The 16,779-nt window shown below is 38.1% G+C and overlaps 1 protein-coding gene across 11 annotated transcripts in view; it reads right to left on the bottom strand.

Moving 5' to 3' along the window:
* The window catches only part of WDR70 (WD repeat domain 70), a 320,625-nt gene that overhangs the window by 298,933 nt on the left and 4,913 nt on the right, over positions 1–16,779 (bottom strand). For 8 of the 11 annotated variants that reach the window (XR_014062734.1, XR_014062733.1, XR_014062731.1 and 5 more), the window contains 3 exons: positions 12,790–12,873; positions 6,913–7,033; positions 1,990–2,185 (listed from right to left, as the gene is read on the bottom strand). Coding sequence is in view for 7 of the 11 variants with exons in the window: in XM_081522027.1 (XP_081378153.1) it covers positions 1,990–2,185; positions 6,913–7,033; positions 12,790–12,873 (401 nt within the window). In the remaining 4 variants the exon portion in view is untranslated. The remainder of the gene's footprint in view (positions 1–1,989; positions 2,186–6,912; positions 7,034–12,789; positions 12,874–16,779) is intronic. The other 3 variants (XM_081522028.1, XM_081522030.1, XM_081522032.1) reach the window with 1 other exon arrangement.

Genomic DNA, 16,779 nt, shown 5'->3' with positions numbered 1-16,779 from the left:
CTACACACATTTTCAGATAACATTTTTACTGGTTCAGAATCCCCCAAGCTTACTTCAAGGGTAGTTTCTTATCTCCAATCCCTGCTGTACTACATGTTCTTGCACTTAAACAGTACTTTCAAAATAAATAGTGATTATAAAGTAAAAGAAACAAAATGATATCTTCCAGTCTATTATTCTTCTAATGCCAGGAAAAAAAACAAAAGACGGCAGACTAGTTTGGCAGAGGATTCAAAAAGGGAATGTTTGAACTCCTCAATGTTTTCATCAAAAATATTTTAAAGCAAAGGATCATTTAATGACAATATATGCCATAATGTAGCCATTTTCTCTGACTTTTGCAGAAGAAAACATTAGAAGTTTTTACCAAATATGTTAAAAAATGGATGGATTTTCTAGAAGAAGAGATATTAGTGAAAATATTTTAAGAACAGAGATATTTAAAAGCCACTAGAATTGATATTTTAAAAAAAGATGTAAGAACAGAGATATTTAAAAGCCACTAGAATTGATATTTTAAAAAAAGATGTGGTCAACACTGCAGTCTCAGGAATTTATTGTAAAACAAGATTTCTAGTGAAACTGCCAAATTTATTTTTACAGTCCTCTTTTCCTAATTTTACATATGTGAGCATGAAAAGCTTTAATAAACTATGAATAAACACATAATGACAATTTTGATATACTGTGTACCAAACACAAATAAGCAAAGAATGCTCATTTTGATGAAGTCACTGACAGATTTGCAAAGGCTGTCAATTTCTCTTCTGACTATTATTGTTTGTTCCAGCTCATAACTATTACTGAAAATAATGTGTCACAAATAGAAAGGTGTTTTTAAAAAATGACCAATTCTAGGTATTAAAAATACAAAGTACATCAAAGTTCCTTTTACTATTTTGGAGGTTACACAATTTATTTCTTTTCTTTGGGAACTTACTCTTAAAATTGTAACTTGCAACTTGACTTAAGCTAATCTAAAATTAATTAACATCTCTAGCCTGTTCTGGAATAATAAGACTTCAAAATGAATGAACTGATTCTACTCTCCTGTCTTCCACATTATCACTCACAGCAATTTCAAATCCACTTTGTTTTTAAATCTTCCCAAATTTATTCATCATCAACATTACTTACACTCAATGCTATATAAACTTAACAAAATGCTTAATAATGTTTTAACACATTGCTTCCTGTTGTCCATTTATTATTTTTGAGTTCTATTTACTTATTCCTGAAATACATCCTTTAGAGTTCTTTCAACAAGGACTGTTAGTAGTAAACTCAGATTTTTTTTTTTCATTTCCTCTCATTCATGAATAACTATCTAGCAAGGAATTGATCCCTACACTACTCTAAAAGACACTACTCCAGTGAACTCTTTTTTTTAATTAATTTTTATTGGAATGTAGTTGATTTACAAATGGTGTGTTTGTTTCTACTGTACAGCAAAGTGAATTAGTTATACATATACACACATCCACTCTTTTTTAGATTCTTTTCCCATATAAATCATTGGTGGTTTAGTTGCTAAGTCATGTCTGACTCTTGCGACCCCATGGACTGTAGCCCGCCAGGCTCCTCTGTCCATGGGATTCTGCAGGGAAGAATACTGGAGTAGGTTACCATTTCCTTCTCCAGGGGATCTTACCAGCCCAGGAATTGAACCCAGGTGTCCTGCATTGCAGGCAGATTCTTTACCGACTGAGCTATGATGGAAGATGAGTATATAAATCATTACAGAGTACTAAGCAGAGTTCCCTGTGCTATACAGTAGGTTCTTATTAGTTATCAATTTTATATATAGTAGTTTGTATATGTTAATCCCAATCTCCCAATTTATCCCTCCCCTACCTTTCCCCCTTGGTAACCCTAAGTTTGTCTTCTACATCTGTGACTTTATTTCTGTTTTTCAAATAAGTTCATTTGTACCATTTTTTTAAGATTCCACATATAAGCGATTTCTTAAATTACCACTGAAATACTTACTTCCTCCTCTTCTGAATCACCATCATCATCATCATCTTCTTCCATATCTTCTGCAAGAGGTGGAGGTAAAGGACCGAGAACACCTTCCTCCATAGGATTAACTGGTTCTTCCACCATTTTAAGGGGTAAAGGAGGGCCAATTAACTCATCATCAGAATAGTCAGAACTCTCATCACTTTCACTGCTACTTGTATCCCTGAAAATACAGAAACAGAAAGTCATCGCCTTTGCTGCAAAAAAGGAACATACTCTGGAGACAATATTAATTTTCCAGGAAGCCCTGTTTCTCCTTTTAACAACTGAGTTTCTTAAAATGTTTTTAAATTTGTAATCCAAACATTAATTGTGTGGCTCAAATATTTATCTTTTGAATTACATATATATTTCTTTCTTAAGTAATGTCAAGAAACACATATTTTAGTTAATTGTATGATTAAAAAATAAGCAAAAAAAATTGATTATATTTTTAAAACATATCCATTTTTTTCAGGAAGAGTAATGTTCTTTCATCTATTATTGTTTGAGGACACATTTTGTATGAGTTTTTTCTTTGAAATTTTGTAAGTTGTGTTTTATGGTCCACAATATGGTCAGTCTTGCATATTTTATGTAAACTTGAAAAAAATAAGAATTCCCATTGTTGGGCTGAGTGTTCTGTAGACATCAATCAAAGGTGTTGGCCGAGGACATCCTTAAGGTCCTTTCTCTCCTTGCTGACTCATAGCTCACTGTCCATCAGTCACAGACACAAACGCTGACATCTCACACTAAATGCAGATGTGCCTATTTCTCCTTTCAGCTCCTTCCCTTTCTGCTTCAGGTGTTTCAAAGCTCTAATGCTAGGAGATGTACATTCAGGATTACCAAGTGTTCCTGGAGAACTGCCTTCAAATACTATTTAATCTTAAGAAAGTAAAAAACTTCTCTTATCTATGCTATCTAAATACAGTTTAAAGTCAAAGACAAAAGCTCAGAGCAATTATATGTTAGAGGCCCATCAGATAATCCTCATGAACCAGCAGAACAACTATGGAAGAAAAACTACAGAACACTACACTGTAAGAAAGAAAACCACGCAGAGAACCAATGCCTCTATTCACTGTGTGTGAATACAATCACTGTTTGTCGCAGGAGCAAATAAAGTAAGAAATGAATATTACCTCAAAAGGTTTCAATATATTCTCTGAAATACAAATTATTTCTCAGTGCTAATCCAAGTATGCTGAGTTGCTAAAATTGTTATATGTAGCTTCCTTGGACTGTAAAAAATACCTTATTCTAGGCAGTATCCTATTGATTCTCAACTATTTTTCTACCCAACACATCAGAGGACTATCATAAGTGAGAGTGAAAGTGTCAGTCGCTCAGTCATGTCAGATTCTTTGCAACTCCATGGACTGTAGCCCGCCAGGCTTCTCTGTCCATGGGATTCTCCAGGCAAGAATACTGGAGTGGGTTGCCATTCCCTTCTCCAGGGAATCTTCCTGACCCAGGGATCAAACCCGGGTCTCCAGCACTGCAGTCAGATTCTTCACAGTCTGAGCCACGGGGAATCCAACAGGGACTATTATATACTCTTATTAAAGTCTTTATCAAACACCTCTATACATTCTGTAGCCACCACCATCCACCATCCCTCTACTGCCTACCCCTTCCCAGAAGATTGAGAATTGCAATTCTAACAATTAATCTATCACATAAGTTTACAGGAGTCAAAGTGTCTTTGCCATCTAATGAAGTATCTTCAGTATATAAGTTCCATGAAGGCAGAAATTTAAAGTCTGTTGTGTTCCCTGCTGTGGCTCTATCAGCTAAACAATGCTTGACATCAATAACAACTGAAAAGGGACTTCCCTGCCAGTCTGGTGGTTAAGACTCTATGCTTCCACTGCAGAAAGGGCACAGGTTCAATCAATGGTCAGGGAACTAAGAGCCAACATGCTATGTAGCGGTGGTTTATTCACTAAGTCATATCTGACTCTTGTGATCCCATGGATCATAGCCCACCAGGCTCTTCTGTCCATGGGATTTCCCAGGCAAGAATACGGGGGTGTGTTGCCATTTCCTTCTCGACGGGATCTTCTTGACCCAGGGACCAAACCCCAGTCTCCTGCATTGCATGAGGGTTTTTTACCACTGAGCCACCAAGGATTTCCATATAACACAGTACTGACTCCTTGTTACAGCTGTAAAAAGATTTACCTTACTATTTTGTTTCCCAAGTCCCCGGTTGTCTCACCAACCTTACCCACTAATCAGAAAGTAGGGCAAAAGAGATCTCTATGCAGTTTTCCTATGAGATGACAGGTGTTCTTCACTGGTTTTCATCCTCTCTCTCTCTCTCTCTACCCCTCTCTCTCTGCCTCATTGTTTTTCTCCTTTGAGCTTGGTGCCCCCATGCTCCTCTTGGAAACACAGGCAGAATATGATCAGCTTTTGGCTGGGTTGTGGGGCCTTTACTGGCATAAATACTACAGACAACTTTTATTACAGGCTGAACTGTGTCCTCAAAATATTCATACATTGAAGCCCTAACTCACAGTACCTCAGAGTATGACTGTATTTAAACACAGAGCTTCAGAGAAGTGATTAAGCTAAATGATGTCTGTAGTTCAGTTCAGTTCAGTTATTCAGTGGTGTCTGACTCTTTGCGACCCCATGAATCACAGCACGCCAGGCCTCCCTGTCCATCACCAACTCCTGGAGTCCACCCAAACCCATGTCCATTGAGTCGGTGATGCCATCCAACCATCTCATCCTCTGTCGTCCCCTTCTTCTCCTGCACTCAATCTTTCCCAGCATCAGGGTCTTTTCCAATGAGTCAGCTCTTCGCATCAGGTGGCCAAAGTATTGGAGTTTCAGCTTCAACATCAGTCCTTCCAATGAACATCCAGGACTGATCTCCTTTAGGATGGACTGGTTGGATCTCCTTGCAGTCCAAGGGACTCTCAAGAGTCTTCTCCAACACCACAGTTCAAAAGCATCAATTCTTCGGCACTCAGCTTTCTTCACCATCCAACTCTCACATCCATACATGACCACTGGAAAAACCATAGCCTTGACTAGACGGACCTTTGTTGGCAAAGTAATGTCTCTGCTTTTTAATATGCTGTCTAAGTTGGTCATAACTTTCCTTCCAAGGAGTAAGCGTCTTTTAATTTCATGGCTGCAGTCACCATCTGCAGTGATTTTGGAGCCCAGAAAAATAAAGTCAGCCACTGTTTACACTGTTTCCCCATCTATTTGCCATGAAGTGGTGGGACCAGATGCCATAATCTTCGTTTTCTGAATGTTGAGCTTTAAGCCAACTTTTTCACTCTCCTCTTCCACTTTCATCAAGAGGCTCTTTAGTTCTTCTTCACTTTCTGCCATAAGGGTGGTGTCATCTGCATATCTGAGGTTATTGATATTTCTCCCGGCAATCTTGATTCCAGCTTGTGGTTCATCCAGCCCAGTGTTTCTCATGATGTACTTTGCATATAAGTTAAATAAGTAGGGTGACAATATACAGCCTTGACGTACTCCTTTTGCTATTTGGAACCAGTCTGTTGTTCCATGTCCAGTTCCAACTGATGCTTCCTGACCTGCACACAGATTTCTCAAGAGGCAGGTCAGGTGGTCTGGTATTCCCATCTCTTTCAGAATTTTCCACAGTTTATTGTGATCCACACAGTCAAAGGCTTTGTCTGTAGGGATGGGCCCTATTATAACTGGTGTCCTTATAAAAAGAGAAAACTTGAACAGAACTTAGGCAGAAGACAGTGTGAAGAAATAGGGAGAAGATTGCCATCTACAAGCCAAGGAAAGAGGCCAATGAACCCCACCTTCATGTTGACCCTGGACTTCTAGCCTCTCGAACTGTGGGAAAATAAATTTCTGTTGTTTCAGCCACCCAGTCTGTGCTAGTTTGTGATGAAAGCCATTATAAACTAGTACAGCAGCATCTTCCTTTCTTTTCTCCCCTTAATTAGCAAACTAAAGAAATATATGGAACATCTGCCATAACCAAGATATTGTGCTGGACACAGAGAGAGCTGGAAAGAAGTACAGGATAAAGAGAGACGTAACACACTGGGCTTCCCTGAGAGTTCAGTGGTTAAGAATCTGCCTGCCAATGCAAGGGACAAATTTGATCCCTGGTCGGAGAAGATCCCACATGCTTCGGAGCAACTAAGCCTGTGCGCCACAACTACTGAGCCCCCACACCTAGTGCCTGTGCTCTGCAACAAGAGAAGCCACTGTAATGAGAAGCCCACACACCACAACTAGTGAGTAGCCCCTGCTCACAGCAACTAGAGAAAGCCAGCACACAGCAATGAAGACACAGGGCAACCAAACAGTAAATTTTCAAAAAACAGTTTATATAACCAATTTGACAATTTAAAGCATACCTCAATAACAGAATTCTTGCATTATTCCACCCAGATTTGGAATCTGTATACCTATTTATACTGCTTGAAGTTCTTAGTAATTATGTTATATAGTATTAAATTTCACTTTAAAGTAATTTTAATTTTAATAGCTGCTCTCTCCTATCACTCAATAAACTTTACAATATGCCACTATTTATATTCTTTCTCAGTTATAAAGCATCCTACCAAAAAAAGTTATCATGAATACGGAGTTTGGGGAAAGGGACAAAAGATGTAAATGACAAAATAAACATGAAAAAAATAACCAACTTGTCAATATGTTTCCAACTTTACACAGTTATACTCTGCAGTCAAAAGGCATAGATTTTAATGCTACATCTGGAATACTTTAGAAAAAATCGATTGATTCACAATGTGACAAAGGACTTTGTTGTGGTCCTAGAGATATACAACTCCCTGAAATGGGGGAAATCATGCAAGCTTTTTAGTATGAGGAACTCTGCCTAAATTGTGTTACTAACACCTAGAAAATGACAGTAAAGACAAGCACCTGGAAGATGATTTAGAGCAAGCTCTGGCCACATTCGAGCCTGAAGATGTTGGTTCAAGTTCTTCATTTTGCCTTCTTAATTCTTTCTCTCTGTTCATTTCTTCCTCTCTTTCTCTTGCTTCTGAAAAGATTATAAAAATTTTTTTCAACAGACTTCAAAACTTATTATTTAAAATGTTGAAAACTAACAAAATTACAAAGATGTAACACAGAAGTATTACCAGCAATAGCAAAAAACTATCACTCTAAATGCCCAACACTGAGAAAACAATTGAATTTTACTGTATATCAACATAGTAAAAAATACAGCCAATAAGAATAATGATAGAAGGGAATTCCCTGTTATCCAGTGGTTAGGACTTGGTGCTTTCACTGCATTGGCCCAAGTTTAATCCCTTGTTGGGGAATGAAGATCCTGCAAGCCATGTGGAGCGGCCAAAAAATATATATATATAGAAAATATACAAATCTGGGAAAATATTAACAGGCAAGCTAAGCAAAATTAGCATGTGAAGAGTATATGAACCACAACTGCAGTATGTAAAAAGATGTGGCAAGTGACAAGAAACTATTCAAACATAAGATTTTAGGTAACCTCACTTTTTAATATTTTAAACTATAAATTCAGCACTCCCTTCCTTTCTGACTTTCGCAAACTGGATTTTTGGCCAGAGACTTGATACCAAAATTATGAGAAAAACTGAATTACATCAAGTTTCCAGTGTTTTTACCTTGGAAAGACAAAACAAATTTATCCAAGGAAATCTAATCTTTCTCCTCTGATAATTTCACTCAACAACTTGGGGGAACATAGGAAGGAAATTAATTATATGAATAAGGCTTGTTCTCGATTGCTACCATCCTCAACAACCTGAGATAATATTTAACACTTTTTAAAAAATTTAATAGTGAAGAATAATACACCCAAAGTTAAGCAATATCAAAGGGCACTTCCTGGAATGCTGCACCATTCAGGGTCTTTTGTTGCTAGGATATAGAGGGTGAGTAACAAGGAAATAGGCAGCAAGCATCAACAACTAGTCGTTCATTTCAAACATGGAAGATAAAAAAACTCTCCAAGAAGAGGTAAGGCATAGTCACATTAATTTTTTTGTGCTCTCCACTGGGCTGAGGTGGGTTAGGAGTTAACAGTTCTGTACTCTGATGCTGGGGAGGTTGAAAACAGTAAGAGAAGGATAATGCCTAAATTTAAGAGTGAGCCTGCTGGGCTCCTACCTTCATCCTGCCTCCCCAGTAATTCCCTCTGTACCCTCCAGGGTGAAGGAGGGTAGGGAAGCTGAGAGAGGTTGGGGAGTGAGGCGGGGGAGGCCACACTTGGACTGCAGGCTCAGGTCTTAGGGGCAGTTATGACACTAATCAGGAATCAACACTAAGGCACACATCATTAGTAACCTATTAGCAGCCACTGCTCCCTTTTTCCTTCTAAAGAAAGCCACAATTCTCCTGATACTAGGCCCCATACTGTCCAGAAGGAGTAAAGTTTGATTTCAAGTGAACTATAGTGAACCTGCAAAGGGCTGTTTTTGCAACTGATGTACCACACTAATACTGGCTAACAAACATGAGAGGAAGTCAGCGGGAGGTGCATTTGAGAAAGGTTTTCTTACTCCCGAAAGGAGTTACACAACAGTCTTTCAGCCTGTGGATGTGGTCATCTGTATGTTAACAAAATTTTGAGTCATGAAGACAGTGAGCTTAGGATAAGACAACACTCTAAAGCTGGCAAAGCAGAAAAAAGGGGAAAAAACTTTAAGTCCTTTACATCAGGATTCAGAAGATGGAAGAGTCCCATTCCAGAGTTCTTGTCATGGTGTGATACTAAACTTTTCTTATTTAAGCCATTTTTTTATTAGGTCTCTATGACTTCTTTGGAATGAAAACAGTGACAGACTTTATTTTCTTGGCTCCAAAATCACTGCAGGTGGTGACTGCAGTCATGAAATTAAAAGATGCTTGCTCCTTGGAAGAAAAGCTATGACAAACCTAGACATCGTATTAAAAAGCAGAGACATCACTTTGCCAGCAAAGGTCTGTATAGTTAAAGCTATGGTTTTTCCAGAAGTTATGCATGGATGTGAGAGTTGGACTATAAGAAGGTTGAGCGCCAAAGAATTCATACTTTTGAACTGTGGTGTTGGAGAAGACTCTTGAGAATCCCTTGTACTACACGGAGATCAAATCAGTTAATCCTAAAGGAAATCAACCCTGAATATTCATTGGAAGGACTGATCCTGAAGTTGAAGCTGCAATACTTTGGCCATCTGATGCGAAGAGTTGACTCGCTGGTAAAGACCCTGAAGCTGGCAAAGATTGAAGGCAGGAGGAGAAGGGAACAAAGGAGAACAAGATGGTTGGTTTGCTCACTGACTCAATGTCCATGAGTTTGAGAAAACTCTGGGAGATGGTGAAGGACAGAGAAGCCTGGTGTGCTGAGTCCATGGGGTTGCAAAGAGTTGGACACGACTAAGCGACTGAACGACAACAACAATCTTTATAACAATCCCTGAAGTAGAAACTTTTTTACTTCAGCTTTAATGGGGTATAATTGACAAAACTGTAAGATAGGGGAAGTGCACAATGTGATGATTTGGTACAAATACACACCGAGAAAGAATTCTTCCCATGGAGTCAATGAACACAACCATCATCCCACATATTTATCCCCTGTGGATTTTTTTTTGGTAAGAACAATTAAGTTCTACTATCTTAGCAAATTTCAACTACATACAATACAGCTGAAGTAAATACTTCTATCTTCACTTAATAGTTTAGGAATCCAAAGCAGAGAAGTAACAGCTACAGTCAGAGCAAAGTAGTCAACTGAGGCTCCACAATGTATCTTTCCTCGACGTGACCAGATCTTCTGAAGCCTGTAAAATTATCCAATGAGTGTCACCCACTTTATAAAGCAGTGAGCCTGCCTCTCTCCCCAAAGGGCCATAAAGTACAGCCCTTTATTTGCTTACCTGTCGCCAGACTATTAGGAAACTAGACCCACTCACCTATCTAACTAGAGTTCCTCCTCAGTGGATGAATGCTCCAAACTACTTGCCCCATCCAGGTGAATTATCTAACTTTTTAATTTAGATGTTCTAATTTTACTTATTTTTTTAGCCATGCTGGGCAGCATGCGCGATCTTAGTTCCCTGACTAGGGATCAAACCTGTACTCCCTGCATTGGGAGCACTGAGTCTTAACCACTGGACCACAAAAGAAGTCTCTAACTTTTCAATTTAAAATTTAACTTTTTTGATTTTTACAATAGTAAGGATTTTCTACCCAGAGAGGTTCCTGCCATCACCTGTTGCTTCATTAAAACAAGAAGAAAAACAAAAGGAAAGACATTTGTGAGGAAAAAAATATTTTTTTACCTCATTGTCTATTAAGGACAAACCAAAATGAGACTAATTCAATAAACTGCAGCTCCCTGACCAAGGGAATCATTTTTGTGTATTTTTACCAAGAGTAGGACCAAGCACACTGTACACTGTAAAACATACAGGAATTCAAGTACTCTGTAAATACTGTAAAGATGCTCTGTATGTTCTATCAGCAAAAGTGAATTACCTTACTCCCAAACACCTCATTTTATTCCTCTAAGTATCTCAATTTACTGGTATCTCTCTACTCTCGGGTAGTTACTAGTTTTGGACAGACATTCTGCAAAAGCACCCCAGTTGTATGCGATTCTTCCAGGATAATAGCAAACTATCCAAAACTACCATGTCCCATCTGGGAGGATTCACACAAATTGCAGATTCACATGAATGTTAATTCAGCAGCTGAAAAATCTCACTTTCATTATATCTTAAGCCTTATAGGAAGACATGAGTGTTAAAATGCAAAGGAAATAAAACTAACAGAAACAAGCTACAATGATTTTTTAATCATATTCTTTTTTTCTAGTCGCTCAGTTGTGTCCAACTCTTTGTGATCCCATGGACTGTAATCCACCAGGCTCCTCTGTCCATGGGGATTCTCCAGACAAGAATACTGGAGTGGGTTGCCATTTCCTTCTCCAGGGGATCTTCCCGACCCAGGGATGGAACCTGGGTCTCCACCATCGCAGGCAGATTCTTTACTGCCTGGAACACCAGGGAAGCCACCTGCTAAATGTTTCTGCCATTCTGAAACAATTCAGTAGGCTACCAATTTCATGAAAAATTATATTTAATTTTAAATGTTTTAGTGCAAAAATGACTATAAATAAAAAATAAGATCAGGATTATCTGACCACATTAGTTACAATTCTTTATTAAATATTTAGAGATGTAACTACTATATGTCAAGTCCTGCATTAAGCTACTATAAGTATAAATGTGAAAAATAAGATTATCATCAAGACATAAACAATACTAAAATAAATTCCTAATAAAGTATTATTAAAAAAAATGTAGGGAACAATTATGTCCAGAAGAGTTTTGAATACCCAGAAAAGGTAAAATATGAGGTGAGGCCTTAAAGGATAAGGTAGGATTTAGATAGGTAGCAAAACTATTCCAAGTTAAAAAAAAATTTTTTTTAAGCTTTTCTAATTTCTAAAACCTCTGGGACAATTATTCTTTTCAAGATAATTAAATCATCCATTGAAATCATCTTAAAATCCTATCTCAATATCTTCTGAAGGAATTTTTTTCCAGTCATGTAACAGAAGGTTCATAATCCATCGAAACCACGGCCACACTTAAAATAAGCATTTGAATAAAAGACATTTTCTTCCCCATCTATCTCCTCATAGCATATTAGTTCTAAAAGAGTCTATGTCTTTCACATGTCCAAAACCTACTAACAGGTTTCATAAACATAAAAAAACTTCCAAAATCTATTTGTAACACTATTTTCTAACATTTTTGGTAACACGTATTTTATTCAGGCTTTATAGTATAATTCATCCTTTCTATGAGAGCACTCAACAACCAAAACTTATCATCTGCACACACAGACAGTTAAATGATAAGTACTGGAGCAACATTCACTTAAACTCTTTCAGGAGTCCTGTCTCTGGTTCCTAGCCCCTTCTGCTCTATCAGTTCACATCTATCCCTTCTCTAGTATAAGAATGATCTGAATCAGATCTAAAGAAAGCAGTAGAGAAGACAGTCAGCTCCAAAGATCCTGAGGTTGGTAGTTAGAATTGCCAACCACCTGGTATCAAGCCAGACAGTCTGGAAGTTAAGGCCTTCATTAAATGTCTGATACAACTCATGAATGCAGGGATTCAACAGTGCCAGCCCCATCACTGTATGGCTCAATTTTCTATACTGTCTGGGTCAACTATCAGTGGTGTACACAGCTCTGAGAGCCACCTCTCGCTCAGCCTTCCAAATACTGGTTCCACTGTAAGCAGGAAAGAAAAAAATGAAATGAGAATCAGCTAGAGGGTGAAGAAGAAAAGAAACCACTATTCTGATTATTTTTTTTAATATTTATTTATTTGGCTGCATTAAGTCTTAGTTGTGGCTCAAGAGTTTAACTGCCCCAAAATATGTGCAGTCTTCCCAGACCAGGAACTGAACCTGCGTCCCTTGCATTGCAAGGTGGTTTCGCCACCACTGGAGCACTAAGGAAGTCCCTATTCTGATTTTTATAAATTAATTTTGAATCCTTGTTTGCTCATAGCTCACGCTTCTGACAGATTTTAGAACTCAGACCTTCTTATCCTATTTAGATACAACTTTTATCATATTTAAAAAATGAGACTAAAAAAAAAACTGCTTCCAAAGGAACCAGCACATGAAAACTTTTAACAATTTTGAATTTTTTTTTCAGTCTTATAATTTTATAACTGGTAACACATTTGTGTAAACTGCATACAGTATCTACGTAAATAAGAAAGCAAATAACTGAACTTCTTACCCAGTGTTTTCCGACTTCTTTCCACTGCTGTTCTTCGAGTTTGTTCAAACATTGCTTCCAAATCAAATGTGCGAGCTTTTTTTCCTAAAACAGGAATAAGTAGCAGACTGTGATTTTCTTGAACTAAGTTGGCCAACGTTTGGGTACTCAATACCTACTTACTGATGTATCAGTAACCACTTAAAGTCTATCTACTTTATAGCACAGCTACCAAATAACCATAAAATATCAATGAAGAAAACGTTTACTCCCCAGGGAATTTTTTTTTTAAATATTTATTATTAATTTGGCTGCACTGGATCTTAACTGTGGCACTCAAGATCTTTAGTTGCAACGTGCAAGATCTAGTTCCCTGACAGGGATCCAACCCAGGCCCCCTGCATTGGGAGCTCAGAGTCTTAGCCACTGGACCACCAGGGAAGTCCCAACTCCCCAGGGAAATTTAATCACAATCTCATCACTAAATGTCATTAACCAGCCAACTTTCCCATCCTCCTATAATTTATCTCGACTCTGTACTCTTTGAAACTTCAACATGGGGTATTAGGTAGAATAGAAAATGTTCATATCATAATTCCTGAAACCGGTGAATTATTACATTCACAGGGACTCTGCATATTAATTAAGGTTATAGACTCAAAAACTGAGAGATTATCCTGACAAGCCCAGTCTAATCATAGAAGGTCTTACAAGAAAATGTAGAATAGATGCAAAATAGATATAGCAGAAGTCAGAGAGACCTGAGTCTTGAGAAGGATTGCAGTGCGTTTGAAGATGAAGGGGGCAAGAAGACAAGCAATGCAGGTATCAGAAAGAGGTAAGACACTCCCACTTGAAAGCCGGTAAGGAAACAGGGGCTTCAACTCTAAAACCACCAGGAACTGACATTCTGATGACCTGAATCTGCTTGGAAGCAATGCTGTATTTGATTTTACTAGTTTTTTTTTTCAGTACTAATACCTATTCTGTGTTAGTCAGAATGTGGTAAAAATGCTTTTCTTACACACTACTGATTGATATAAAGTGAAACCACTCTTCTGAACAGCATTATGGCAATATATACCAATAAGTTTTAAAAGCTATATACTCAATTTTTTCTTACTTTTTAATACCTATATATTTTATCAAAGTAGTCCCTCCTGTAGAAATCTACCCTATGGAAGTATACATAAAACTCCTTTTACAAAAGGAGATGAAAGAGTTATTTATAAAACTGTTTATTTCAGTATTACTGATAAAAGTTGGGAACTATGTGAGAGAAAGCTTAAAATGTTACAAATTACAGCACTTCTATCTACTATTCAACCCATCAGAAGACATGCTTTGGAAGAGCATTATTATAATATGCAAAAATCCTCAAAATATTAAGAATTAAACAAATTCCATATAATTAAGAACAAAATTGTACATACATACATATGATCTTAATGTTATTAATACAAAACATAAAAAACAGGAAAGCAAACATATTTTTATGCCTTGATTTTTACCTCATGAGATTATGAATGATTTTACTTTTATCCTTCTCATTTATTGTGTTCTTTATATTAGAGAGAAAGCAATTAAAAAGAACTGAAACAAAAATAAGTAACATAATACTACAGTACATAACACTGTGTACAAAAATAAGTATATAATACTACATTTCATGCAAAGATGGGCACAATAAAGAGCAGAAATGGTATGGACCTAACGGAAGCAGAAGATATTAAGAAGAGGTGGCAAGAATACACAGAATTATACAAAAAGGATCTTCACAACCCAGACAATCATAATGGTAAGATCACTCACCTAGAGCTAGACATCCTAGAATGAGAAGTCAAGTGGACCTTAGGAAGCATCACTATGAACAAAGCTAGTGGAGGTGACGGAATTCCAGTTGAGCTATTTCAAATCCTAAAAGATGATGCTGTGAAAGTGCTGCACTCAATAAGCCAGCAAATTTGGAAAACTCAGCAGTGGCCACAGGACTGGAAAAAGTCAGTTTTCATTCCAATCCCAAAGAAAGGCAATGCCAAAGAATGCTCAAACTACCACACAATTGCACTCATCTCACACGCTAGTAAAGTCATGCTCAAAATTCTCCAAGCCAGGCTTCAACAGTATGTAAACCGTGAGCGTCCACATGTTCAAGCTGGATTTAGAAAAGGCAGAGGAACCAGAGATCAAATTGCCAACATCCGCTGGATCATCGAAAAAGCAACAGAGTTCCAGAAAAACATCTATTTCTGCTTTATTGACTATGTCAAAGCCTGTGACTATGTGGATCACACCAAACTGTGGAAAATTCTTCAAGAGATGGGAATACCACACCACCTGACCTGCCTCTCGAGAAATCTGTATGCAGGTCAGGAAGCAACAGTTAGAACTGGATATAAACAACAGACTGGTTCCAAATAGAGAAAGGAGTACATCAAGGCTGTATGTTGTTACCCTGCTTATTCAACTTATATGCAGAGTACATCATGAGAAACGCTGGGCTGGATGAAGCACAAGCTGAAATCAAGATTGCCGGGAGAAATATCAATAACCTCAGATATGCAGATGACACCATCCTGATGGCAGAAAGCAAAGACCTAAAGAGCCTCCTGATGAAAGTGAAAAAGTTGGTTTAAAAGTCAACATTCAGAAAACTAAGATCATGGCATCTGGTCCCATCACTTCATGACAAATAGATGTGGAAACAGTGTCAGAATTTGGGGGGGGCTCCAAAATCACTGCAGATGGTGAGTGCAGCCATGAAATTAAAAGACGCTTACTCCTTGAAAGAAAAGTTATGAAAAACCTAGACATCGTATTAGAAAGCAGAGACATTACTTTCCTAACAAAGGTCCATGTAGTCAAAGCTATGATTTTTCCAATAGTCATGTATGGATGTGAGAATTGGACTATAAAGAAAGCTGAGCGCCGAAAAATTGATGCTTTTGAACTGGGGGGTTGGAAGAGACTCTTGAGAGTCCCTTGGACTGCAAGGAGATCCAACCAGTCCATTCTAAAGGAAACCAGTCCTGAATATTCACTGGAAGGACTGATGCTGAAGCTGCAACTCCAATACTTTGGCCACTTGATGTGAAAAACTTACTCATTTGAAAAGACCCTGATGCTGGGAAAGATTGAAGGCAGGAGGAAAAGGTGATGACAGAGGATAAGATGGTTGGATGGCATCACCGACTCAATGGACATGAGTTTGAGTAAACTCCAGGAGTTGGTGATAGACAGGGAGGCCTGGCATGCTACGGTTCATGGGTTCGCAGAGTCAGACACGACTGAGTGACTGAACTGGACTGAACTGAATACTACAGAAGCATACAGCACTTTCGTAGACATGACCTCCTAGGAGATAATAAATACATGGTTCAAGACATTACCGGAATTAATGAATGTATGAACAAACAAACAAGAGACTAAAGTGAAGACTATGGAGTAGAAAAAAAAGACTAACCTACAAGGACCCACTGTATAGCACAGGGAACTACATTCAATAGTTTGTAATAACCTATAAGGGAAAAGAATATATTAATATGTGTGTATATGCATGTTTAAATGAATCACTGTGCCGTACACCTGAAATTAACATGACATTATAAATCAACTATATTTCCCCTTAGCTCAATTGGTAAAGAATCTGCATGGAATGCAGGCGACCCGGGTTCCATCACTGGGTCGGGAAGATCCCCTGGAGAAGGAAATGGCAACCCACTCCGGTATTCTTGTCTGGAGAATCCCATGCACAGAGGAGCCTGGTGGCCTACAGTTCATGGGGTCGCAAGAGCCGGACAGGACTTAGCGACTAAACCACTAATACTTCAACAAAATAAGAGATTTAACTATTATAAAATCACTTAATAGCCCACTCGATGCCAAAAGGGCCATCTTATTACAGACCACAATCAGCGGTTGGCTCTCAACCCCAGGACGCAGAGAAACAACTCTCTCCATTAACCAACACCTTCCACCGCGTGGGTCAGGCAGCAATCTTTCTTTTTCACT

Source organism: Giraffa tippelskirchi, chromosome 8 (genome assembly GCF_054371585.1).
Source record: "Giraffa tippelskirchi isolate mGirTip1 chromosome 8, T2T-mGirTip1v1.2.pri, whole genome shotgun sequence".
Taxonomy (NCBI): Eukaryota; Metazoa; Chordata; class Mammalia; order Artiodactyla; family Giraffidae; genus Giraffa; species Giraffa tippelskirchi.
Note: the sequence above shows the minus strand (reverse complement) of the source record. Positions and strands in the feature narration are given on the sequence as shown.